The sequence below is a fragment of the Gymnoscopelus braueri genome (assembly GCF_963280865.1).
Source record: "Gymnoscopelus braueri genome assembly, chromosome: 12".
Lineage (NCBI taxonomy): Eukaryota > Metazoa > Chordata > Actinopteri > Myctophiformes > Myctophidae > Gymnoscopelus > Gymnoscopelus braueri.
In genome coordinates, this window is record NC_137614.1 from 21,303,483 (window position 1) to 21,329,786 (window position 26,304).

The 26,304-nt window shown below is 42.1% G+C and overlaps 1 protein-coding gene across 2 annotated transcripts; it reads right to left on the bottom strand.

Annotated features, from left to right (window-relative positions):
* Positions 1–744: 744 nt before the first annotated feature.
* Positions 745–24,538, bottom strand: ifrd2 (interferon-related developmental regulator 2). Of its 2 annotated transcripts, XM_080445745.1 has the most exons (13): positions 23,950–24,538; positions 22,154–22,216; positions 14,078–14,194; positions 13,726–13,813; positions 11,847–11,971; positions 11,352–11,509; positions 8,584–8,637; positions 8,140–8,318; positions 7,682–7,790; positions 6,476–6,610; positions 5,819–5,947; positions 3,186–3,278; positions 745–2,938 (listed from the first exon to the last, which is right to left on the bottom strand). In XM_080445745.1, the coding sequence occupies exons 1-13, from the start codon at positions 23,990–23,992 to the stop codon at positions 2,858–2,860; spliced, it is 1,374 nt and encodes a 457-aa protein (XP_080301871.1). In that variant the 5' UTR covers positions 23,993–24,538; the 3' UTR covers positions 745–2,857. The 2 variants fall into 2 exon arrangements, with proteins under 2 accessions (XP_080301871.1, XP_080301872.1); XM_080445746.1 differs by lacking the exon at positions 22,154–22,216.
* Positions 24,539–26,304: the final 1,766 nt, after the last annotated feature.

The window sequence follows — 26,304 nt, forward strand, 5'->3', positions numbered from 1 at the left end:
GGTCTCTTACCTGTAATTGACCGACATGCCACTTGACATTATTTTAAACGAATTTGATCAATTTATAAAATTATATAAAAGTGAATATTCTGGACATTGACTCCTCGACAGCGACCTTAACAAAGACTGAACAAAAATGTAACTTGTAGGCTCGAACTGTCCATTCCATTTCATGGACACTTTCATAGTACTGGATGATGGGAACATTGCTTGTGCTTGCCTTTCAGCCATATAGGACCAACTCTATAGCTGTAGATGCTGTGTGCTATGATTATTATGCATGCAGTTATGCATGTTGTGACAAGCTGAAACACATTACTGTGCTTAGTTTTGTTTGCTTTTACTTTAGTCATACATTTGATCCATTACTAGCCTACCATGTTCTGACACACATCAACACACACCCAGGGACAGAGGGAGCTATGTACATACATACATACATACATACATACAGTTAACTATTTTCCATATATACAATAGCTTTTATTAACCAGCACTAGTCTCAACCTCACATGTACCCACTACCTTTTGCACTTTATGTCTAAAGTAATAAACTCATGTTATAAATGTACATCTTACATTTTTCTTGATAGGAAGAACAAGGAGAAAAACAAAACTCTCTGCACCCCCCCCCCCCCCCCCTTCCCAACTGCAAATGGAGCTTGCAGAAAAAATGTCACCCACTTCTTTACACCTGTAAACCTGTGATGTGACAAAGTTGACTCTGAATTCTGAAACACAGGCTTAACATCAACCCCAATATTCTTTATTTCATTTGATCCATTAGCTGTCCATGCGCCTTACTCATACAGTACCTGGGGTTACAACCAGAACCACCTGACAGAGTTTAGCCAGAGGCCATATCACTGGCCCTTTGTTTTGGGCAGCGTAGGGACCTTTGAAAGGCACTACGGAGTGAATAATATGAGAAACAGTCAACAACATACTGCCCCTTGTAGGCAGTGTGCTTTTGAAATAGCAAAATAAGAATAAAACGTTAGCGCTAGTTTTTCCCAATGTTAACAGTTGCTCCCATGTCAGGTTTCAGGAGGAAATGCAAATGTGGCCTGTAGGGCACACATGAAAGCGTAATATAAAGATTAAGAATTGTCAGCAAATGCATAAAGTGCCTTCTATAACATTTCCATGACTGAGACACTCAACATACTAGTATTATCTGCCATCTAGTATCACTGGTTACTTAGCACACCGTTCTTTAGTACCATGACATGACAGCCTGGCAAAAAACAGTTTAAAAAAGGCGGTTCCGGAAATGGCATGTGATCCCAACTCATGTTTCATAATTCATCAACATCACTAGTCTCCTTCGAATAAACCCCTATTGTATGCACGCAACATAGATATTGCACAGTTTCCTGCATTTAAATACACATAAAAATGTATAGCAATTCTCCTTTTAGTCATCTTTGTCCATCCCAAAGTCATTTTATTTCTTTAAAACATAATTAAAAATCAACATAGCAATGTTCTCCCACTTTCAATAAATTAGAAAGTAAAATACATACAAATAACCACCAGAAATTGTTTGTCGTTTTTCCTTTTTTCAAAAAATATTAATACAAAGATAATACCCCTTAGATTTATTTTTATATATATATTTATCATTTCTTTTGCAGGCATCGTTTTTCTTCATTATGTATATAATTTTATTTCCATTGGTGTTCAGTTTAAATCAGAAATAAAACACACGCGCAAACACCACACGTCAGTTCTTAGTTTGGCAGCTCAGGTAGCCGTTCTGGGTCAAGAGAGGAGAGGACAGAAGAGAACACAGGAGGGCTCGGGACAATAATGAGTATGGTTCTCATAACAGGGTAAAAACCTGGATAGCGAGGCCTTAGTTTTTTAGTTTGGGCGCTACAACAGGGCTAGTTCAGAGCTTGTTCATTAGCCTTCATGACGTAGAACCAGAGCTGGTTCTACGTCATGAAAGTTTACTGGTTAAAGGCTGATCCAATCACCGGCAAAGTAATTTTGGTCTATTCTCAACTGCTCATTGGCTCCACCCACAGCCCAAGCAAATGCCTGTTGAACCTTGCCAGATCACAATGAGTGAAGCTAAATTTGTGGGCTGGCTTAAGAGGATAGATGCCAGGAGTGGTTATTTAAGAATGACATTGTTATTGGCACCGTACCAATCTTTGGTATCAATAGCAATTTTTAAAGGCATCAACAAGGTTGCATCGAGCTTGATGAAAATAAAAGGCTACAAATACTTTTCCTAACTTTCCCCCATAATTTTTTTTTCTGAGACGATTTATAAATCCAGTTGGAAGGTACTGAAAGGTGCTTCTATTTCAAAAAGCAAAATGCTTTCATCCAACATAGAAGGGCATCAGAAAGCTCTCATTGAAGAATTATGTAATTTTGCGTGAATAGTAAATGTATCAAAACACCGAGCAATACCCAGCCCTAGCCTTTATTGTAGCCTAGTGTCACTGACATTGTTTTTTGTCCCATGGGGATTTAAAGCAAATGCTTTTTAGAGGAGGGAGACGAAATGGCCACCATATAATGGCCTCATGGGATTCCACATAATTCCACTGGATATGAAAATGTATGATTCTACCTCTTGGGTCTGAGAGAAAAGAGTGACCATCTTGTGGAGGACGCTTCAAGGGGAGGAGTAGAAATGAAACACCCATATGAACTGTCAACCTTTATCAAAGTGACAGCCTTGGCTTGAAGTAAAATGATGAAGGCAGCTTCGTGAGATAGTCTCCTCCTCCTCCTTGATGCTCTGTCTGATACTTGTGGAGTTACTCCATCTGCTTTCCTCTCTTGCCACTCCTCCACAACTCTCGGTTGCCCTCTCCTTTCTTTTTGTGTTGTTTTCTCACATGACATCAGCTCGTTTGTCCCTCACTTTGTTCCGTATTTTTGTCCTGGCCTTGAAGGCAGCAGAGTTGAATAGATGCTATCGGAAGGTGAAAAAGAAAATGTTTGAACATCTTGTGGGTGCACAATATGAAAAGGCAGTTTTTCCTAACGTGGAAACAACCCTGGGAACTTCTTTTAAAAGCAGCAGTAAATACATTTTCAGTTAATCAGTCCTAAATGGATAGTTATTTATTTTTGTGTACACAGTTAACCGCAATCCTATTTTTTTCATACAACATGAATAAAAGTATTGCATGAATTTATTCATTGTTAAGTATTATCACCTTCTCGAAACGGGAGATCTTAGCGCCTTTGACGGTTGCGTCCATGATGAGGGGAGCGCCCAGGCCAAAGATGTCTCTCAATAGAGGGTTGAACTGGACAGGGGAGAAAAGAGAGAGAGAAGGAGAGGGAAATGAAAGAGAGAAATACAGTGATAGAGACAGGAATGGATAAAGGGAGAGTGAGACATATGCAAAACATGAACAAGGTTGACAGCTTAGCCTGGAGTTTTTTTTATCTAGAAGGTCTCTGCAGGTTTAGGCAAGTCAGATTACCTTTAGCTTTAGCACAAAAAAGCACACAACTGTGTCCGACATCTCATCCTATCATTAACACTAGACCACCACACACACACACACCAAGCCCCCGGAGTTGCTGAGGAAGCCGCCACCCCAGTGGCCAAAGCTGGAACTGCAGGCGGGGAGAAATACATGCACGAGCAAAACATACCGAGAGATATCTATATATATATGTCACAGGGAAAATGGCATTCCAGGGAAAATGACAGGCGAGCGCTTGTTTTATAGGCACGGGGCGGTGCTGCGAGGCGGGGCTTTGATGCGAGGACGACGACCACAACAACAACATACTAACCAGGAAGCTACGCTAGGGGAACGCTGAAAATAAAATGGATAATATGAGAGAAATACTCAAGTAAAGTACGAATACCTCAAAATTGTACTTGAGTAAATCTACTTTGTTACTTTGCACCACTAGTACAAGCCTCAGTGGCGCACTTCGATAATCATTGGACTCCCCACCCACTACCACTGGGAGCCGGGGTTTGACTCCAGCTTGGGACATTACTTTTTCAAACAACCGCGGACTACTTTTTTTTCGCTGATAAAGTATAGTTTTGGACCATGACGGAAGGCGCTCCGACTTAGCAGACCTTGAGGCAGAGGAGTCGCGCCCGAGCGCCTCCAGGCGCGAGTGCCCGCGACGACCTGCCGATGGTCTGCTAGTCGACTTAAGCGCCGTCCGAGTTATGTACCGATAGGCACAGAATCGTAAATGATGTTGTGTGGGGACTGCGTTTGCCCCAAGTGCCACTCACTGCACTAACATAGCCCGCCAGGCCCGCCCCCTGGAGTGTGTGTGTGTGTGTGTGTGTGTGTGTGTGTGTGTGTGTGTGTGTGTGGATGTGTGTGTACACGCGCGCGTGTGCGCATGCGTGTGTGCGTGCTGGTTTGTGCATGCGTGCGTGTGTGGTGTGGGGCTCATGTCTGGCTTGCATTGCCCTCTAGCGTTGATTCTACAGAATTGCATGAGGGGCATGAAAACAAGCGTACCCCTTTCAATTTCCCTGGAATGCCATTTTCCCTGTAACATATATATAAATATGTAAACATATTATACATAAATACATATGCATTTACATATAAATATGCATCTCGAGTGTATTTAATAAATATCTTGCGTTCATTCCTTGACACACGGGTTGCCGTAGGACGCAAAAAGGACACTAGTGCGCATGCTCATAACTCTATGGCTGCTCGAAATGTCCCCAAAAACGTCTCAATAATTCTACTTCCGGCAGGCTTCCGGGTGCTTCAAAACGCCACTGAGCAATTTCATTGAAATGAATAGCTGGGGGCGGGGCAATCCGCCCTCTAGTTATATTATACCTCTATGACACACACACACACACTATCTGAGCTTGTGAATTATGGCTTGGTAATAAGGGTTTACAGTTGTTATTGTGCCTGCCATTATAGTATAATTTTTATAAGTAATACCATGCTGTTATTTTTTTTATTGGTAATGGCTTCAGTTTCTCATTCAGCCTAGTGGCTTTGGTGGAACTGCTATCATTTATGTTTGGGCTCTGAGGTTATCAGCAAATAGTAAGCATAGTAGCAGGCCACCACCTACAACAAAACATGGTAACACTTACACTTATTTTCCATATTATTGCATCCTAGTTGATAATATAAAACATGGATTTCCAGTGAAACTCTTTGCACTAACGTTGTCTTGTCAACATAGTTTTGTTGTCATTGGGGAGATTTCTAAACGTTGCAACGACACGCAGCGTCTCTTCCAAACAGCGCTGTACCGACGCAGATGCATAAAGCAGAGTGAGTGAGAGACCAAGAGAGACACAGAGTGGGAGAGACACGAGATAGCGCGACACAGACACAGAGTTAGAAAATAGTTTTGATGTAGCAGCTGCTTTGTCTCTCGCTCTCACTCGTCATCTATCGACAGGACGGTGATCACTGCTATTATGATGCTAATTGCTCGCTAATGGCGTCTCATCAAAGTTCCTCGACTACATAATAGTTGATAATATTTGCAATTGTTGCTTTTTGCTTCCATCGCTCTCCGTCTCTCCTTCTGTGTCTCCTTCTCTCAGTCTCTCTCCTCTGTGCTGTAAGCTAGGTATTGGATGGTGAGAGGTATCACATCTACAGTCCTTAGTGTCCTTGAGCAAGTCACTGAATGACAAAAATGATCCAGGACCTGTTCAGGGTGCAATAAATCCTTCATTCTGGCATCTGGCCTAAAGGATTAGTAGTAATCAATACATCAAGGGGTCATGTTAATATTATTACTCTGGAGTAAACACAGCATGGTAGTAAAAAAGACTTGGATAGCAGCGTGTGTGGGTGTATGATGAACACATCCTAACCTGCAGTTGGTGTCTAACTCCTGACTCCAAGATGTCCTTGAAGGCATCATAGATTCGTCTCCTTATCCAGCTGTCGATGTACACGCCCTCCACCCCAAACCTGATCTTCTCCACTGTAAAATCTTCATTCTGGAGATGGGGGACAGAAGAGAGTAACTTTCATGTCCTTACCTGGGATTCGACCCGGAGAGACCCCAAGAGAGCGGCAACATTTTTAATGTGCTATAATGGCGTTTGTTTGACTTTCATGCAAGTTCTTTGTCAATTAGTAGTGGTCCCTACCTGACCACAGGGTCTAAACGTCTCAACAGAAGAGCAGGGAGACCACCTCCAACCACTGCACTTGTGTTAATTATATTGTATTATAATTCTCTACCATACAGACCAGGTAAAATAACTTCACAAACTAAAAAGTTGTGTGGATTGCAGCTTTACTAGTTGGGTTTGAATGAGTAGAGTTTAAAAGCTAGCAGTTCACAGTTGTGTGATTTGTCTTCCATTTTACACACAAACAAAAAAACATAATATGATACATCATAATATTCTATTATATATAATATACTCACTTCTCAGGGATTCCCTTGTTTCAAATGCAAAACACACTCATACACACACACACATTTGAAAGACAACATGTGTGTATCTGTGTGTGCGTACCTCTATGTAGTGCAGGACCTCTCTGAAAATGGAGCGCTGTTTCCTCCGGTCGTTCTTGGCTCTGTGTTTGTTGCCGTCTGTCGCCAGGCCCTTCAGACACTCGCACAGACTGTCACTGTCATCCACCTCAAATTCCTGCATGCACACACACAAAAATACTTGATTGAAACCTTTATTTATTCTCGAAAAGAGCATTGAGGTTCACCCTCATTTGCAATGCTGTCGAAATTACAGAACAAGATTACACACACATGAGAAATCAACAATACATTCTACAATTCAACAATACAACATATAAAAACACAGAAACAACAAGATAAGACCTAACAGAAAATGTGTAAATTAAAAACAATCACATATTGAGGTAGGAAGATTTAAGAGTAAGTTATTCAATTGTCCATAGGAAATAAGGGTGTTCATTTTTAGCTCGAGTTGTAAGGTATTCCATGAAATAGGAGCATCAAAGCAGAAAGCAGTTTTTCCAAGTTCAGACTGCACAGATGGAACCTAGAGTGTGAGTCAGTCGCTTGAGCGGGTCTGGCGAGTGCTTTTTTTCCACTCTAGCAACAATGTAATGTATGGCGGTAACTTCCCATCAATAGCCTTAAAAATAAACTGGTACCAGTGTCTAGTTCTCCTCTCGGAGAGGGAAGACCAACCGTAGAGGATACAATGGTGAGTGCTGTAGCTTTCTTCAGTGATAAATCTAAGTGCTGAGTGAAAGACTGTGTCCAGGGGTAAAAGAGTAGTGGATTTTGGATTGAACTTGGATTTTTTTGCATGGAATTTAGTTAGAATCACATGGGAAACATATGAAATATTTGAACATGGCAAACACTGTCCTCCATGTAGTAATCCTACATTAGGACAGATACAGTAGATACAAGCGAGCACACACAGTGACACACCAATTATATTTACAGAAGACTGAAATATTCCATAGGTTCAATAATAATAAATGATATACTCTCGTGCAACAGCTCATGGCAGTATATTATTTACCACACTCAAGTGTTACATTTATAGAAGTACATGATGTACAGTCCACTATTACAGTAATAATACCTGTCCAGGGGGCTTATTTTCTCACTGTAAGTTATTATGATATTATGGTGAGATGCAGGTACATTGGGCTTCTGATCTAACAATTGCATATGACTGTGCATGCGTGTGCGTGCGTGCGTGTGAATCTCTATGTGTATTTACGCTGTCTATGTCACGTCCCAGTTCCACTAGCAGAGCTATGGTCTCTCCAACAGCAATCCTGTAGTTTACATCACTGCTCTCCAGGCAGGCCTGCAATTTAGGGAGGTGGCTGGAAGGAAGACAGAGAGACAGACAGAGAGACAGAGAGAGTGACAGAGACAGAGAGGAGAGGTGGATGGCTGTGATTAGATATTCTATTTTGTGGACCAAATGTTGTTAGGAATACAAAGGCTTAAAGTTTAGGTTGAGGGTTAAAGCTAGAATTCGTGTCACTGTCAAGTTAAACCTTTAGCAAGGTAAACCTTTAGCATGGAATTATTATCATCATCATCATTAAGGTTGGGCAGGTTTACTGAATGTAAAGTTACGGTTTCAGTTGGGCAATTTAATATACATGTTATGTACTCAATAGAACTCAATGGAACAACCTAACAAGCTGTGTGGATGTGTTAACTCACAGGTCTAACAGTACAGTCAGTCTGGATGCAGGACACAGGGTGACCAGCAGAGCCCAGGAATGCAGGGCAGCACTGTAGAGGCCAGGGTCACCAGGTTTGGGTGTGGGCAGTGTTCCCTCTCTGTTGGGGTAGGAAGACATGAATACACTCTCCAGGTGGCTCATTGACTTGATCAGATCCTGGAAGAAAAAGAGACAGATGGAGTGATGAAAGGAGAAAGTAATAGAGGCATGTACAAAATTAAGTGCAGAGGATTCAAAAGATCTGAGGAAATATAAATAGTAGATAGGACATAATGCATTAAATAATATAGACATATAGCATAGTACATTTACTTTACTTACTGTACATTCATTAAATAAGTACACCTCATCTTATTATGTCAAAATAGAATTAAATGCTATAGGGCTTGTTTGAACAGGCCATTAAGAGGGTTTCTCTCACCTCTCCCTCTTCTGCAGCAGAGACATAGCAGCACATCCCCAGAGCCCTGGCACACTGACAAAGACACACACAATCAAATAATTAGTATACAAACCAAATTCACATCAACTTCTATCTATGGGTGAAAATAATAAATGGACAGAAAATATATCTGAAAAAAATATATTTATTGAATAATAATCTCTCAAGAACAGATTCTGCTCTGCGTTTGAATCTGTCGGTAGCCGTGTTGACAACCCGTGCGCATTAGTTACAAGTGGGCGTGCTATCAGATCAGGAAGCAGGCCGCACTTTACCCAATCAAATGTAGTGGCCGGGATTTACGTGTGTGCCGTTCCTTCCCCACTAGAAACAAGCCGAAACTCATTTAACAATAGCGTCCTCGAAGCCGACAAGACCACGGAAAGTTAGTAACATTTTAAATTGCTCTTTCATCATAGAAACAAGTGGGCTTATAACCAAAACGATCCATGTTCTTTGGGAGAATTGGTGTTAGTGTTGCATGGAGAAATATTGTTAGTGGGAATGAAAACGTAGTCGCACCACCGGAAGTGGAGCGCTGAAGGCAGACCAAAAACCCTGGTTTCCTTGCGCTCGGGTGCTCCGTTGAGCTTGTCCCAGAGCCAAGTGAATAAGTAAAAAATAGCAGAGGGCGTTGTTTTTCCTTTTTATTTGGCGATGGGTTCCCAGATTGATTGAATAATGAGTCAGTGACATATCATGTACAGTTTTGCTATTACAGCTTCACACAAAAGTGAATGCTTGTCTTTGTTCAATGTTATAAATGTATTTTTCTGTGTGTTTTTTAAGCAAATTCAATTTAATTGTTTGGGTAACTTGCGATGAGAATTTACCATTATTTTATACTCCATTATTATTATTATTATTATTATTATTTTGCATTAAAAAAGTGATTATGAAATAAATCATTAGTTGAAGGCCTACTCCCAGCCCTTCTACACCACTGGTATACATGATTATACATCATCTCCAGAATCCTGGCTTACAATGTATTTGTTAGGCATCAAACATTTTGTCCTGACCAGCATAAGCAGCAGCTTCAAAGTGTGAAAAGGGTTCATCTAGTCCTGGCACATCAATGCAAAAAATATGACTTTAGGCTGTGTATTATGTGCACAGGACAGCTACATCAGTGGTGCTAGTAAGAATACTTAATGGCGGTAGGAAAACAGTGGAGCCAGGGCCGCAGGAAGGGTAGTGCGAACGGTGCGGTCGCACAGGGCCCCGCGCTTGGGGGAGCCCCGCAAAAAAAACTTTTTAGTGAACAGATTCACGTTTAGTAAGAGTTATACCGAGAAATAACCGCAAATAACCACCAAAAACTCGGAAATATCCGCCCAAAACCACCAAAAAATCCCCGCGCGCGCGGGGATGGGGGCGCGCGGGCGCGCACGCACGCACGCACGCACGCGACTTCGCACAGGGCCCCGCATTTCTCCCAGACGGCTCTGAGTGGAGCATGGTGTGACCATAGAGGGTGTGTTTGTGTGCATCCCTTAAACACAGACAGAAAAAAACAGTGTTTATTTTTAAAACAGAGAATGGCAGCCAGAAAGGGTGTAATTATCCTCAAGAGGTCAGAAGACACAGCTGTCACATCAGAAACTGAAAAATAGCCTGAAGGGAAAGACAGAACCCACCCAAATGTGACCAGCTGAGCCAAAATCAGCAGGAAAAAGATTTTAGGTAGAAAAAGAAAGAGGGGGGAGCTTTGGCCGTTTCATCATCTTTCAACAGCACTTGACCCAAAAGTGAACGAACTGTCAGAAGAAACTATAACAATTTCATACGTGGGTTTGGTCATGTTCTTAGGGTGGAACAGGCTTTTTGTTTTTATACTATTAATTGCATTTTCAGTTATGGAGTCCCTCGACAGCTGCGTGACAATGGAGGTCAGCGTATGTGTAATAGAAACATGGAGAAAAATGGCCACATGTGTAGTCCCTGTCACTGCTAATGCCTACAGTTGGTCATGCGGGTGGGTGTATACGAGCATGTGTCTCCACGATACATATGAAATCACCAGCTGCTTCTTTCCAATTTCATCGGGAGGATGCAATGCATGTACTATCCAAACTAGTTTTTATCCCTTATGACCAACCTGTCAAAGTCACTAGTGCAGCGACAGAGATCGCCCTCCCCGCCCGGGTTCCCACCCTAAAACACAGCCAAATATGTTGGTTGGAGTACCCAGCAAAGCCAGATGCACCACAAAGGATTCAATCCCTCTGTGGTGCATTGAGATTGAGATGTTTGCTGTTGATGCTTGAGTTCCCTAATTGCTGCTGTTGATGAGTGTGGGCAGGGACTGTACCCTTGCACCACCCGAGCACCGTGCTAGGAACCTTTCCCTTTCCCTTCTTAGTTTATTCCACAGTCCCGATTCAAGTGTAATGGTTATTGTGCGTTCTCCACTGCTGCCCGAGGCTTTGGAATAGTATACCCCTTCCTATTAGGTCTTAAATCCAATTTAAGACACACTTTTACACAAAGATGTACTACACATATGCAATACAAAGTTTGAGAAAAAAGTTAACGTAACGACATGAGGGTGGCAGGACAGGGCTAAAGTTGAGACATAATCAACTTGGAGAGCCCCAATTATATGCAGAACCTCATAAACGCAAGCCATGATGTTTGGAAGAGACATGTAGTTGCTGAGAACAAACTGTTGAAAACAAGTGAAAAAAGTGGCCCAAAATTAATTCCAACCATACTTTCAGAGCTGGGTTACAGTGGTCACTCACACTCTGGCGTGCTGATATGCTGGCAGAGCCGTCAATCAGGATGGTGCTGAGGATGGGGCGGAGCATCTTAAAGCCCTCTTCGCCCTCATCTCCTCCTCCCAGCTGGACACACAGCAGGGAGAACACTGTGGCTGCTGCTGCCTGCTCCTCTCCTCCCCCTAGAGAGAAAAGGAGAGAGAGAGAGAGAGACAGGTGTTTGCTGTTGACACTTGAGTTCCCTTTTCATGGTAAAACAAGGACAAAGGGCAACCAATCGAAACAAGATATATATGATAGATAATTTCTATATAATTTCTATTAGAAATAGTAGCTATTTCTACTTTAGATGGCTAGAAAATGAGAATTGAAAGCAGGAAGGCACAAGTACGTGCACATTTTAACACCATTCATGTGTTTCACACAGTCTGTCTCACATTTCTTGTATCTACTTTCGTTCCAAGGCAAACAAATACAGCTGTCTTTCCGTCTCTCACACGTCTCTTCTCCATCTCTCACCTTTCTTGAGGCTTCTCTCTAGGCAGTCACTGATGGTGAGGCGTCTCTCTATCAAGAAGTCATACAGCACTCTGGAGCAGAAGACCTGACGCAAAGACTCCAGAGCCGCAAGACGAGTCTTCGCACTAACACAGAAAGAATTCGAAATTGAAGACGCTTTATTAAAAACCCACTATTCTGAGTCTTTTTTTTATTCCCCCAATTCTATTTCCCCCATCCCATCCCATCCCTGCTCCCAATTTAGTCATTTGGTCAATTCCCCAGTATCCTTGTACTGTAGTCCCAACAGCACAAGGGTAGTACAACTGGTTGGTCTCAGGGAGGGACTAGGCAAGCATGGGAGTTAGGCATGCATCTTATACACATGATGCCGCCAGTCCACTTCTTTTTACATTACAGAGAGGAGTTTACCGGGCGGACATAATACATGCAGAGGTACACACCATTCCTCCCAGCTCAGCTCCCCACTGAACAGGCGCCTTGACTAGCCTGTCGGAGTAGCTAGAGCAGCAACAGAGATTGCCCTCCCCACCTGGCTTCCCATCCTCAAATATGACCAATTGTGTTTGTTAGGATGGGATGCCCGGCGAAGCCAGATGTACAGTGGAGGAACTTTACCCCCACACCACCCAAGTGTCACATATTTAGTGATAATTTGAAACGGAAATTAATGTAAAAGGAGAGATAAAGAGGGACGGGGGAAACAGAGAGAATGAGTGAAGAGGGACAGAGTGGGGCACATAAAAGATTGGGGATACACTATTAGCTGACCGGATTGTGCGTCAACCAAAAGTGACTTTTTCAATTTCAGTTGGAGACCTGTGTTGCAAGTCTTTGCCCCTACTTAACTTCCGGTCTCTCTACACAGTCCTGTCTAAATAAAAGCAACAAAATAAGAGCTTAAAGGAGTAGTTCACCCCCAAAACGACTTTTTTTCTATTGATTACTCACCCCATGGAGCCTTGAATTCATGGATTTATTTTTGTTTTTGTCGCATTCCTTCCTTTATTATTTGATTATAATAAATTTAGCCCCATTGATTCCGGTAGGAGACACAAATGCATTTGTGTCTCCTACCGGAATCAATGGGGACAAATTTATTATAATCAAATTATTGTCTTAGGAATGCCACAAAAACAAAAATAAATCCATGAAATCAAGGCTTCATGGGGTGTGTAATTGATAGAAAATAAGTCATTTTTTGGGTGAACTCCTCCTTTAAGAACATAGGCTCCGTGTCCAATCATCCGCTATCAATAGAAAGTTTCAAGGTGTGCAGTTCATGAACAAAGCTGCACAAATCACAATGTGCTGTTCGGTATAGAAGTGGCACTGTACAGGAGAAATCTGAACAGGAGAAATCTGAAATCTGCTTTGACTCCATGTCTACTAAAGTGGTGGTGATGATCAACATCTCCTTTGGCCAAATGGAAATACCGATCATTAGAAATACTTAATCGTACAAAACTATGTAGGTGAAAAAAGGCTTTTATAGTTTATCAACTGCAATACAACTTTCACACAACTGGTTGTCTGTCTGCAAAGAGACTATACAGTGTCAATGAGCTGTGATTGGTCTATTTTTGAGGTGGCATACATGCACAGTATACACTCTTATGTTAATTTAACTAAAACCTATAAATCTAAAACGATTGGGACAGGAGGACAAGAGAGAATATGGAAAATGCCAGAGAGGTAGACTGGCAATAAAAGGTAGATGATGATAAAGTGGTTCTATTATACCAACCACAATCTCTCATAAAACCCACACAGAATCTTCACATTGAGTTCATTCCTGAGCCTCCTAATGCAATATCACACGTCCACAACGGAGCTGGACTACTACAGCTGCTGCTGATTAGATTAGGTTAAGATGCACCTCTTATCCATCAGGTTGTCAATACACTGCTTGAGTTTGTCTTCCGTCTCCTCCTGGGCGGTCTGCTCGTCTACCGGCTCTCCTCCTCCTGGTACACATCCAAAACACAAAGCGGTCAGACTACAAACAAAAACAAAAACCACTGTGTGTTCGAATTTAAGGCTTTTGGTGTAGAATTGATGTCAGAGAACCCCCAAAAAAGACCAAAACTACGATCAATTTCATGTCATAGGACCTTAAATATTCAAAGTAATAGCATTCCTTATCAGTATTATTATGTTGATCGCTTCATTATTAGCATTGTGTCAAGTAATGTATGTATGTACTGTATGTATGCAGTATGTGTACCCACCTGTTCCCTCCTCTTGTACAGATGCATTTCCACTGCCACTACTATAGTGGCTGAGAACGTCAGAGGCCAGCTCATCATCGCTGGCTCCAGACTCTCCCTTCACCCCATTCTTACCTCCTACAGGACAGAATGAGACATAGATGGTCAAGATAACAGACAAGGAGATGTAAAATGTCTCCCAGATCAAACTTATAAGGACTAAAGGTTTTCATTGTTACAATGGGGTCATGGCCTAAGAGTGGTCGTTCGAAAAAGTGCACACACACTGGGAGTGAAACGCTGGTTTATCCGAGCATCTGAACATTCCAATCTAAAAGTGCCAGAGGAATTAATCGCAATATTTATTCATTTGAATGAATTGTAAAGATTCAAATTGAAAATGTTGGTTAACGAGTATCTAAACAGACAGATCTAAATCAACTGATTTCAGAGCACTGACTCGTGACGTTGAAAACGTTGAGATTTTCCAAGTGAATTTACAACTGCACCCTTAATAGGGAACATTGTGTAACTTAGAACATTGGAGTTGTGACCTCACCTCATTGAGAGGAAGCAAACACAAGCAGAGAACCGCCAATTCTAGCCGACAGCCTTTCATATTTTTTCAGCCAAATTGCACTTTATAACAGTTGCAGATTGGTTATTCACCTGTCAAAATAAAGGGCTTTACCAACCACAACCAAAGTGGTCATTTCCCAGACAGCTGTGTAATCAGGGTGAAGGAAGGTGACCAGCCTCACTCTACTGTTCAGCTGTTTGGTTCTGTCAGTAACACTACACCAGCAGAGCACTCTTTATAGAAATGTAAACATACACACACATACATGAGGGATAAATTGGGAGCAGTTGGTCGCGTGCAAAGAACTGGGCAGAGCTCACGTGAAGGGCTATGACACCTCACAAAAGCAAACTAATTTTTCATAAAATATTTAAAGGTAGTTGAGCACCCTATTAAACTAAGGGACTAAAAGCCCTGCTAGTTGCCTCTAGAGGCTGTGGTGCTCCTTACACCCAACCAGACCAAAGTGGTTTGAACCAATGAACATGCCAGAACTGTGTGTACTGTGTGTGTGTGTGTGTGTGTGTGTGTGTGTGTGTGTGTGTGTGTGTGTGTGTGTGTGTGTGTTGCAAACAGCAACTTTAAAACAAACACTAGTGGAAATGTTGGCCTAAGGGGGCAATCACACAGTCAGGTGGCTTAGCAGAATTACCGCTACGAAGCAGAAAAAAGCACCACAGTTTTCATGAGACTTCTTTATGACCTACTGATGGATTCTATTCTTGCAGTGCTATACCTGTAGCGACGCATCTTGGTGTGATCGACCCATAAGGGTCGCCCTAGATTAAGAGATTGTGTGTAAAGTTGACACTTTGTCCCGAGGGTGGCACAAGATTAGAGGCCATGTGGTTGCCAAAATCAGTAGGGTTCATCCTCTGGGGAGCATGAAGGTGCACAGCAAATTTCATGACAATACAGCATGGCAATCCAGCCAGTAGTTTGACATACAGTATCTCTCAAGTGTTGGATAAAAAGATCAACCAACAAACCAACGAACATCGCCATCCTTAGGGCTCCGCCAGGGCTACAATCATAGAAGTCTGTGACTTCAAGTTCAACCATGTCACAGTAATAATTCAGGTAATCATAACAGTTTTGCTCTGCATCTACACACAAGGGAGCATAATATCCTACATTAAGCACATTTAAAAAGTAAGCAAATTAAGTATTTCTGAATTCACTACTGTGAGTTTATGTGTGCAAGTGTACATGTGAGTCTAGGTCTATTTTGAGAGCTTAAGCATGTACAAAGGTTTGTAATGCTGGGAGTGGACATGGACATACATAAGCTGGACAAGAGACAAGAGCTAGGCAGGCTAAGCTAAGCTAGGCTAACTGTGGTGTTCCTGCTGGCTAAGGGCTTTCTACTGTTGCTGGGATTACTGAAGACTAGCGAGACCATTCATTTATTCAGGTTGTGTATGTCCAGAAGGGGCATTCAGTCTCTCTCTGTGTGTGTGTGTGTGTGTGTGTGTGTGTGTGTGTGTGTGTGTGTGTGTGTGTGTGTGTGTGTGTGTGTGTGTGTGTGTGTGTGTGTGTGTGTGTGTGTGTGTGTGTGTGTGTAATAGCCATTCACTCTGTATTTTTGTGTGCATGTTTGTGTACTTGTGTGTGTGCAGAATAGGCATTCATTTTGTGTGAGCGTGTTTTGAAAGGTCAACAAGGTCTTGCCAGGGTGAACCAGAGTTCACAGTGATTGTTGCAGCAGTGAAAGTGGGAAACGCAATGTAATTACTGTACAGGGCTATACTTCCCTATTACTGGGTTACTTGCCATTTAGGCATTCAAGCCTTCAAAGTCGCTACCTAACTTCCAGCAAAACCTACTTCATGCTAGAAGTTACTTTCACAGCCTATTCAAAGAATGCTTTGTTCAACTCCTTTCTTTGACCAATATGTATTTGAACAATGGGTCATTTAAATGCCTATACAGACAATGTAGCTGATATGGAACATTTGAATCCATTTAATTCTGTAATCTTTCCTTCAGGACAGTGCTACAGTAATTGTGTTACTTGACTAATTGCAAGCTCCTTTGAGAGAGAATACCTCAGGGAGTGGGCGATATGGCAAAAATAACAATCTTTTCAGATAGGATGACTATCCACAATATTGTCACGATTCCTTTTTTTACTATTTTGTAAGTGACTGAACAGTACAACCAAACTTCAATTTGTACACTCACACAGCCAGTGCCAAATAAAGTCTTGTAGATCTATTATTTTTTGCAAGTGCAATATCTATCTATTTTTCAAAGATAGATAGAATACTGTTATATATCTCTGCTGTCCAGCCCGAACCTGCTAACTCCAAAACGCTCATTGTTCAGGAAACGAAAAAACAAAATATACGTTTATCGGGAAATGAAGAAAACCTTATATTTTTAAAACAAAGGAATACTGCCTCATCAAAGTTGGTATAGTGACTTTATATATCGTCAGATACTTGCATGTGTCATTATATTATCACCACTTTACCCAAATCCAGCGCAAGTGGAGATAGTTTCAGACGAGCAGAAATCAAGCTGAAATGGAGTTAGGTGTCCAAACAACAATAGCTCCACTTGCTGCTGAGGGAGAGGTTTCAAAAGGGTACAAATTTCCAAAAGCTAACAATGGATCTCCAAGCTCACAATGCATCACAACAACGTGTGAATTAATGCCCTGATGCTTCATGACACTTATATAGGCCAACAATAATAAACAGGACTTTAAATATTACAGTAACTTTTGCAAAGAGGGGTTCACAGAATTGGAGTTTCAGTAGAACTAGCGCGAGTCGCGACAGAAATGCTATCAACTCCTTTCTTCTTGTCACATTGCTCTTCATTAAACACTTCATAGATTTTAGAAATATAATTACTTGTTTTCATAACATTAGCGTCAGTGCTAAGTTTGATAAACAGGTACACTGCATAGTTTTAACAGACTACGGGGAGTTTGTTTACGTGATACTCCTCCTCGTTCACTGCGCAGCGCGCTCTGTTCTGTGTTGGGAAAAGGCTGCAGCAGAGTAGAGAGGGGGAGTTTGTTTTTGACGGACAGTTTGAGGATCCAATGGAGTTGGGAGGTTTCGTCAGAGGCGCTTTTTAATACTTTTCATTGGTTCAAATGTTTAGATTTTTTACACAGACGTAAAGGGTGTTCAATAGCGTTGATTTATGAAAAAAAAAAAAAAAGCTGAAAATGGAGTTAGCTGGTTCGTCCCGGACACCGAAAAACATCACATGGATGCAACTGGGACGTATCATCAGTGTTGTAGCCTGGGGTCATCGGGTGTTTCGGGTCTCGCAACATACAACATACACCCTCACCCAGGTGACCCAGCCAGGGTTGATCAAGCCCCAGTCCCAGTAGCTACCCACGGTCAGTCCTATAGGGAAAGACAGGGCCACTCAGTCCGCTTCTCCGGAAGTACTCTGCCGGGACTCTGGGAGGCTCTGGCACGTGGAGGGACTAGGCTCTGTGGGTTGTCTCCTGGCCGGGCTCCTCCTTCGTCTCACCAGGTCCAGGACCTGAGCGCTGCGCCAGATCCGGTGCACCGCCGGATCCAAACATTTCCTTCTGGCGTGATGGTTCCTTGGGCCGTGGTGGTACTGCAGGCTCCACTTGCGGATTGCTTGAATGGCCCTCCTAAAGGCCTCACCGTGGGTTTGTTGGGCTTCTTCCTCACGGAAGACACAGCCTGGGGCGCTAACCCATACTGCTCCCGGGATGCCGTCTACATTCCGGCTGTCAACGGTCTCTCCTGTGGTCACCAAACTATTCCTGGTTGTCTGTATATATAACCCCCCAACATAGCACAATAGACTACATGCACAATGACAAATAAGCTCTGTCATTGCATTAAAATGGCAATATCCATCTCTATTTTTTCAAGGATAGATAGAAATATAGTGTGTATATAATATAGCCTATATAACCCCACAATGTAGCACAATAGACTACATGCACAATGACATCTATCTATCTATATAACTATCTATAAGTTTTCAAACTTGTTTTTGAGCGCCATTCAGCATCTTGTCATTCCTTCGGTTTTCTCCTTCTCCCTCTCTTTCATGCGTCTGTTGATGTGTGTGGCATCTATCCAATAAAAACGCATCGGCCGCAAGTGGGAGGGGTCTGGGAAAGGGGGACAGGGAGGCGGGGGGATACGGTAACGTTATCTGTACAGGCAAAAAGATGGACGCATGCCATACATTCAGTCAGTACACGAACTGGATTTAAACTTAACTTATGACGTAGCGACTGGGTTTGCACCTAGCCACAGTTAATCAGTTTTTACTACATGTTGAGATACTGTATATCAGCTGAAAGTCTCATTTCAACTAACTCAGACTCAGATCTATTACACACACACACACACACACACACTACATCATACCCTGTCTAGGCTGCTTGTAAAACATCCCTTTCTGAGAGAGTAAATGCTGACGATGCAGCATGACTGCTGTTGGATGCAGTGAACGTTACGGGATACCAGACTGGTAGTGATTTAGAATAAATAAGAGGGGCTCTGGAGCTTTCAGATGGAATGGAACTGATGTCATGATTGGGCTGTAAAAACCTCGTTCAGATTATAGTATCACACAGTTATGGCTCAGAGAGAGGTGGGGCAAAAGTCCAACTAACAAATCTGTGCTGACGTTACACTGTAGGACAGTAAATATATCTCTAGGCCTTAGGGATGTGTGCACCTAGTCGCCTAAACGGTGCTGCCCCTACTATTCCGTTTACTACATACTAGTCATTTAAACTATCATTTATTATGATAATTATATTGCAACATGTGCCTATATTCTGCTAAAATATATAATTTTGACACACAGCAGTCGCATGCAGTTCACCATCAACTTCCGCAAGTGTCTAAGTATCTTATCAGTATTGTAATGCAGTGGCTGCCTCATGGGTGAATTAATGGTAGCACAGTATCTAATGACTGTTAGAATGATGATTGGAAATGTACTTTTATTCTTTTTTTAAATATTTATTTTGGGACTTTTTATGCCTTTATTGATAGTACAGTAGGTAGGTAGACAGGAAATGAGGAGAGAGATGGGGAGTGACATGCAGCAAAGGCCGTCGGGATCGGGACTCACACCAGCAACACGCTGTCAGATTACATTAGAGCCTAACTAGGCTAGCGGCCGTTGGAGATATACTTTTCATTTACCGAAATGAGTGGACCGTGGTTTTCCCAGTTTATTTCACAAAGGAAAGGCATTGATCTCAAAATTCTTGTCTGAAATGAAAGCATTTTACCAAATCAACTTTGCATGTGTTTTTGGTGGGATAGTCAGCCACTAACAGCTAGCTCCCCTACGAGCACTCATCATGACCATCTGAGCAGCCATTAGCTAGTGAAGCTGAAACTGAATTTCCGCCTAGGATAAATAAAGGTATACCATAGCAGTGTCTTTCTCACAGACAATCTGACATGATGGCTGCTGAAATCAAACCTATGATCTTTTGGTTACAGGATGGTCTCTGACCAGTAGGCCAACCGGCCTGCCCACACCCACACACTACAAAGTCTCAACAGTCATCCTTGATCTGTATGACTCCCCAATATACACAACTGCACATCATAAAGTGAGTGTGTGTGTGCTCCCGACCACGTCTCACTTCCACTACATTACTCTGGCTTTACACAGCGTTCACTCACATGTTGTACAGATCAAGGAGACATTCTGAGAGGAAGTGCTTCAGTGACTGCCAAATCATAGGTGGTGCACAGACTGTGGGTCAAGACTAGAGATATAGAGCATAGCAGTGGCAGCCATTTTGTGGTTCCACAGGTAGAAAGCCTATGGCCGAACAGAGTTTCTATTTAAAAGTATGAAGGACCAGTTAGGGGCCAATAAACGTGCGGAATAAATAATATTTAAATAGTGAAGATAACATAAATGGATGAAACAGTGAGATGCCAGGACACACAAAAGAATGGGGGTCCTTCAAATGTAGAGAAAGAGAAACAGAGAGAGACTAGAGGTAGAGAGACAGTGAGAGAAAGGTGCAAGTGAGATTTACAAAGTAACCTTACACTAAAGCAATGACTGGATGAATGGCATTTTCAATGTCAGCCGCAGAAATATGGCAAGGCAGATAAGATTATTATTCAAATGAACAAGATGACTGGCAGCACTGCAGGACATGATGGACAGTGATCAAATAGGACCAGGTCACGGCAGCCATTTGTGGATGAAATTAGCTGCAAGGATGAGGAAGGGAGGGAGTTCACACAAGAAGAACGACCCTCCATGTGGAGACCGTCATTGAATTAGTGTTCAAGATTAGTTCATGAATGAGCTTCAAATTCTAATATGCTTTTAGAACCAAAGTGAAATCTGCAGCAAAGGGATAAACATAATACTGCACATAGTAGAGAAAATGCGTCATTAATTACATTAAAGTCCATGTAATGACGCATGACAAATTAATAATGTACGGCACAGGAAATAAATGAGGAAATGGGGTGGTGTGTGAGACAGTAAAGCTGAGCAAGCCAACGGTTGCCATCTAGAAGTCGGCAAGCATTAAGATCAGAAGAACACGGTGGGGATTGATGTGCTTGCTTGGTGCACGTCATGTAGCCCAGGGGCTTCATGACTGACAGTACTGAGTGACTACTTCTTGTATCAAAAGATGACATGTGCCAGCGTGGGCGAGTCAGTAATGGCCGATTCAGACTACACAAATTCAGCCTGATGATATGCGCTATGATTGACAACATTTCTTGATCCGCTTGTCCAATCTCGCGCAAAAACGATGATTGATCGGTGTCATACTTGTAGTGTGGCCACTGGCCAGTCTACCGACCAAGACGGAGCAAAGAATTCATTGCAGTATAGTCGCAGAATCTGACAACCATCGTGAAAGACAAAAAAGCTGTGTAGTCTGACTCTGAACCCGGTTTAAGTAACCAAATTCACTAGGAGGGAAGAGTTCAACAAATGAATCCAGTTCAGTTTGACATAATGGGCTACATTAACCGTGTTGTACGCCATGCAATAAAGAGCTGTTAACAGTAAAAAAAAAAAAAATTATTAAAGATAAAGTTATAGTTATTATTTTGGTAAAGCATGCAGCCAAAGCCAGCAATGCTTTAAAGGAGGAATAAATGCAGCTGATACTTACAGCTTCACTTTGGAGGGAACGCAAGTAATGTTCAAGAAAGGAATCCAACTTGTAAAATTGTTAAAACTACAAGTGGTGGACTTGCCGTTCATCATGCAACACAGTGGGGTTAGCCTAAGCAACTGATATGATCAGGTCTACTGGTTGTGCATGGGAGACAAAGATATCATAGCAAAGCATTTGACTCAGCAAAAGCAAGTAATACCCGAATCCAGGACGAATCCAGCTCTCAAACGTAGTTGTGAAAGCTTCATGTGGAGGCTGTTGGCACGTGCAGGGCTATCAGAGCTCGTCGTGCAACACAGTGGAGTTCTGAGCACAAGTCAAGTTGTGCCTGAAAAGGTAGAGCAGGGCCATGTATTTGGATGGGGGGGGTTACCTTTCAATGAGAGTGGAGCTTTAGCTGACAGCTGCAGCTGAAGAACCTCCTGCCGTAGGGAGCCTAGAAGAGGAAGGACGGAGGGAGGGAACAACGGAGGAAGGTCGGTGGGTGACGGGAGGCAGGGATGGATGGAGTGGTGGAGTGAGGAATTTATGAATGGATGTTAGGATGGATGGATGGATGAATGAGTGAGTGAAAAGAAAGAACGATGGAAGCATAGATGGGGGAATGGATGGATGGATGATGGGGATGAAGGGATAAAAAAGGATGGTTGAAATTAAAGGATGCAATTAATGGGGTGGGGGTGGCCATGAAGGAGAGAAGAGAGCATCATAACAGGTATGAGCTGACTAAACCAATAATCAAATGTCAATACTTCTATGTTGCACAGTGCTTGCTGCAGCATTGCACCATACTACTAGCCATACAACAAATGATAACAAATTAAGCCATAAGCTTATAAATGTACTGTACACATTTCCTAAGGTAGAAACTATGCAAGCATTTGAGAGCACTAAGAGGCCTTTCTCTCTCTCATACTGTGAACCTCCTCCATGTCTCCCTACAGGCATCTGCAAACCGCCCTCAAGAAGAGTGTGTTGTATGTAGGCGCTACACGTGATAACTGTATGTGCTCCCCGCCTACGTCATTCCATACCGCGTGGAGGCGCCTCCGTACGTGCAGCCAGGCACATGCATGATTCACACCATCATTCTCTCTCTCTCACCTAAAGCTATGCCTATGTAGCGATATTATTGCATCAAATACACCCCAATACACATGTAAACTAACAGGAAATCTAAAAGGCCTCTTTGCTTATTCCCATTTTGGGCTAGTAGACGATTTCCACCCAGCTCTATGTATGCTCATTTCAGTGACAGGCCACTCCTGCTAAAAATAGCACGCACCTCTGCGGTTAACCTTACATGTGGTCCGATTTTGCAAGTTAAGCTATTCTCCTGCATGATCTATGCGATTAACTATTCACGATTACAAACATGTCACGTCTGTCCACATGTCCACATATCCTCAAGTTGCGATCATGTAGCAAAGTTATTACACAAAGCATATCTAGCAATAATAAATATTTAACTAAGTGTATTAGTGCACAGATGTAGTTATATTTGTACAGTACACTCAGACTCGGGGTTAAATTAACACTGACTGAGGATATGCTGTGTATGTTTTCACACTAGTACACATATTGCCATTACATACACAACTTCTAGCCTTGGATCAGGACTATCATAGATGCATTTGATCGATTTCTACATTTGCATATATATCATAGATAGGAAATGTCAGACTCGATAAAATGCATATTTGATAGTCGGTCCATAGGGAAGCTAAACTGACCAACTAGCACATGAGGTGACACTTTATCTTTGCTGCCATATGGCATCATAATAGGAATCATGGCATGATGGCAAAAGCCGGCCGGGCTAACAGTCAGACAGTCATGCCATTAGGTGTGGCGCGTTATAAACAGTGTCCTTTTGTAACGGTCACGTTAGAACTGACGTTAGAAGTCGTCGCTGAGCCATTGTTGTCAGGGGCTTAACCGACGTCTGGCACAGTGGTTCTCAAAGTGGGGTCCGGGGACCCCCAGGGGTCTTTGAGGGGTTTCCAGCTAAATGACTGGTAACTATGTGTGTTCAAATGGCACTCTCAGAGTTACGGGAGTCCGTGGCCTAAAATACATAGTAAACTGGGGGTCCTTGAAATGAACAGGTTTGAGAACCACTGGTCTAGCAAACAGGTCTCACCCGCCCCATAAAAACGGCACACTTACCCGGCTTAGTGGAGCCACGTTTCCCCTTCTTACTCCGCGGCATTCTCCTGGACTGGAGACGTCTCTTCTCCCCAAAGTCACAACAACAAGCTAGTTGAGAACACGGTTAGCTAGCTTGTTATCAGCCAGCCAAGTTAACACGTTTGACAGTTGGTGTGAACGGAGCAGCAACAGGCGACGGACGGGACACGGTCTCTCTCGACAGCTGAAAAATCTTCCAAAACTTCACACCCACACACTTTGTGTTTACACTTCACCACACGACGCCAGTCAGCTTCGTTCCAAAGCTAGCCAACAATTACCACCACGTTTCCCCTTCTTCAACAATAATAATTCTTCTTTCTCTCTCTCTCTCTCTCTCGCTTCCGTCTTGGAATTTGGAGTTGTGTGACGACGAGGACACAAAACGTCTTCCCACAATGTGGTGTCGCTGTGTATTATCTATGGTTGTCCCCGGGTAATCTATATCTGATGCCAGGTTGAGAAGGTAAGTCTTTGTCGAAGTGTTTAGGACGGAGTTTAGAGCACGCTGTTGTCGACAAGTCCACCATCTTCTCCTCAGTAACCGCCTAGCGGACCCGGCATCCCGGGTTGCCAGGTTATTTTTGCGCCAACCCCCTCTCGAGATGCCTAAAACAGGGAATATATGCCCACAATTTCCTAAATAAAGCGATTGCCCCCCCCCCCCCATTACTATTACATCATTGGGGCTGTCATCACGATTAAGAAAGTTTACTTGACCATTAATTGTCACACATAATTGCGATTAACGATTTGATTGTGTTTTTGTCGTTGAATATTGGAACATTATGAATAAAAATGACATTTATGTTTGGCTTTTAAGCTTTAAAGTTGCACATGGCAGATGTGACAACATATTTAATAACTTTATACTTATATGAATACTTTATTCAAAAAACATTGATAGTGAATATAGCCGATCTACAAGCTCACAAGGTCACGTGTTGTGAGTTTGTTGATCTACTATTTCCACTATTTTTGAAAATGTTTGAAAATATATGAAAACTTTTTAACATGGAAACGATTATGACAAAATATTGATAAATCCACGAATCCCCATATATGGAGTACTCATCAACATGATGTCATATAGCCTACTGACATCATAGACTGGCCTGGACTCCATATTTAGGCATGGCCATATATGGGCATAAAAGGGACACAGACAGTGAGTATAGGAGGGGCATGTGTTCTCAACGGGCATAGGCCTAGTAAACCATAAAACATAAAAGAAGGTCCACAAACTGTACCTCCTTTAATAGCCCTAGAATGACTGTGATCTTACATACATTTCAAGTATTCCAAATACACAGTCATAGATCTCTCTCGGTCCGCCACTGTGTAGTGCCCATCTGCGCGGCCATAAAAGTGCTCTAAACTCCGTCTGTACTCACCCAATAATTAATTCCTAAGACGTCTAGTCATATTTTGTCCTCTAGTTTCATATCCATGTGAAAGTTCTGCCAGAAAACGTGTGTTTGGTCAAATATCTCCACTTTTTCACGAGCTGCACACGGACGTGTTTAATACTGTATGTAAGATGTAAGATCACAGTCATTCTAGGGCTACTCCTTTAAGTGCAATTTATTGGCACATCCACCAGATGTGCCCAACTGGTATTGTTAGTCAAAGACAATATCATCATTAGATTAAAGAAAACAAACATTTCAGTAGTAAATAACACACAGAACAAACTTAGTCAACATATCAGGTCGGCTAATACCTCTTCTCTGTGGTACAACAAGGTGCTATCAACTCAAGATGTTCCTATCATCAAACAGGATAACCACGTTTGACACTATGACAGATATCTGGCTTTTGCGAACATACAGAGAGCAGCAAAAAAACATCAAAATATGTTTCTGCAATTATTTCTGCATTTGATTGCAAGAGCTGACTTGTCAATTAGACATCAGATTACAAAACACTGGATAAGATGTCAATAACCTTATCATGCAGTTGTGACTATGTATTGATGATTTACTACGTTAAAATAATTATTGAGATCACCCTGTAAACCCCAATAGACAGTGTAATGTAAATGTGGCTATACATGAAACTGAAGTTTGATTCCATAGTATCGTCTTAATAACACAACAGACTCAAATCACATCACCTAATGGTGGTAACAACGAAATATCGGGGGGAAATAACCATATGAAATGGCATTGTTTTGGTCTGGTGGTGAAAAAATTACACCCTTTCGTTAGAAAAGTTACAATTGTTATTATTATAAGCTTCATTCAAAAAGTATATTAAGTACAATTGTAAAAGGCTAAAAAATATATATATAAGAAGTAGTCCACATTTCATGTATTTTACAAATTTATGTAA

Coding starts and splice junctions, on each gene's coding strand:
- ifrd2 (XM_080445745.1), bottom strand. CDS start 23,992: ATGCCGCGGAGTAAGAAGGGGAAACGTGGCTCCACTAAGCCGG. Junction 14,195..22,153: donor AGCTCCACTCTCATTGAAAG/GTAACCCCCCCC, acceptor TCTGTCCTGTAG/GAGGTAAGAATGGGGTGAAG. Junction 6,611..7,681: donor TGGGACGTGACATAGACAGC/GTAAATACACAT, acceptor GTGTGCATGCAG/GAATTTGAGGTGGATGACAG.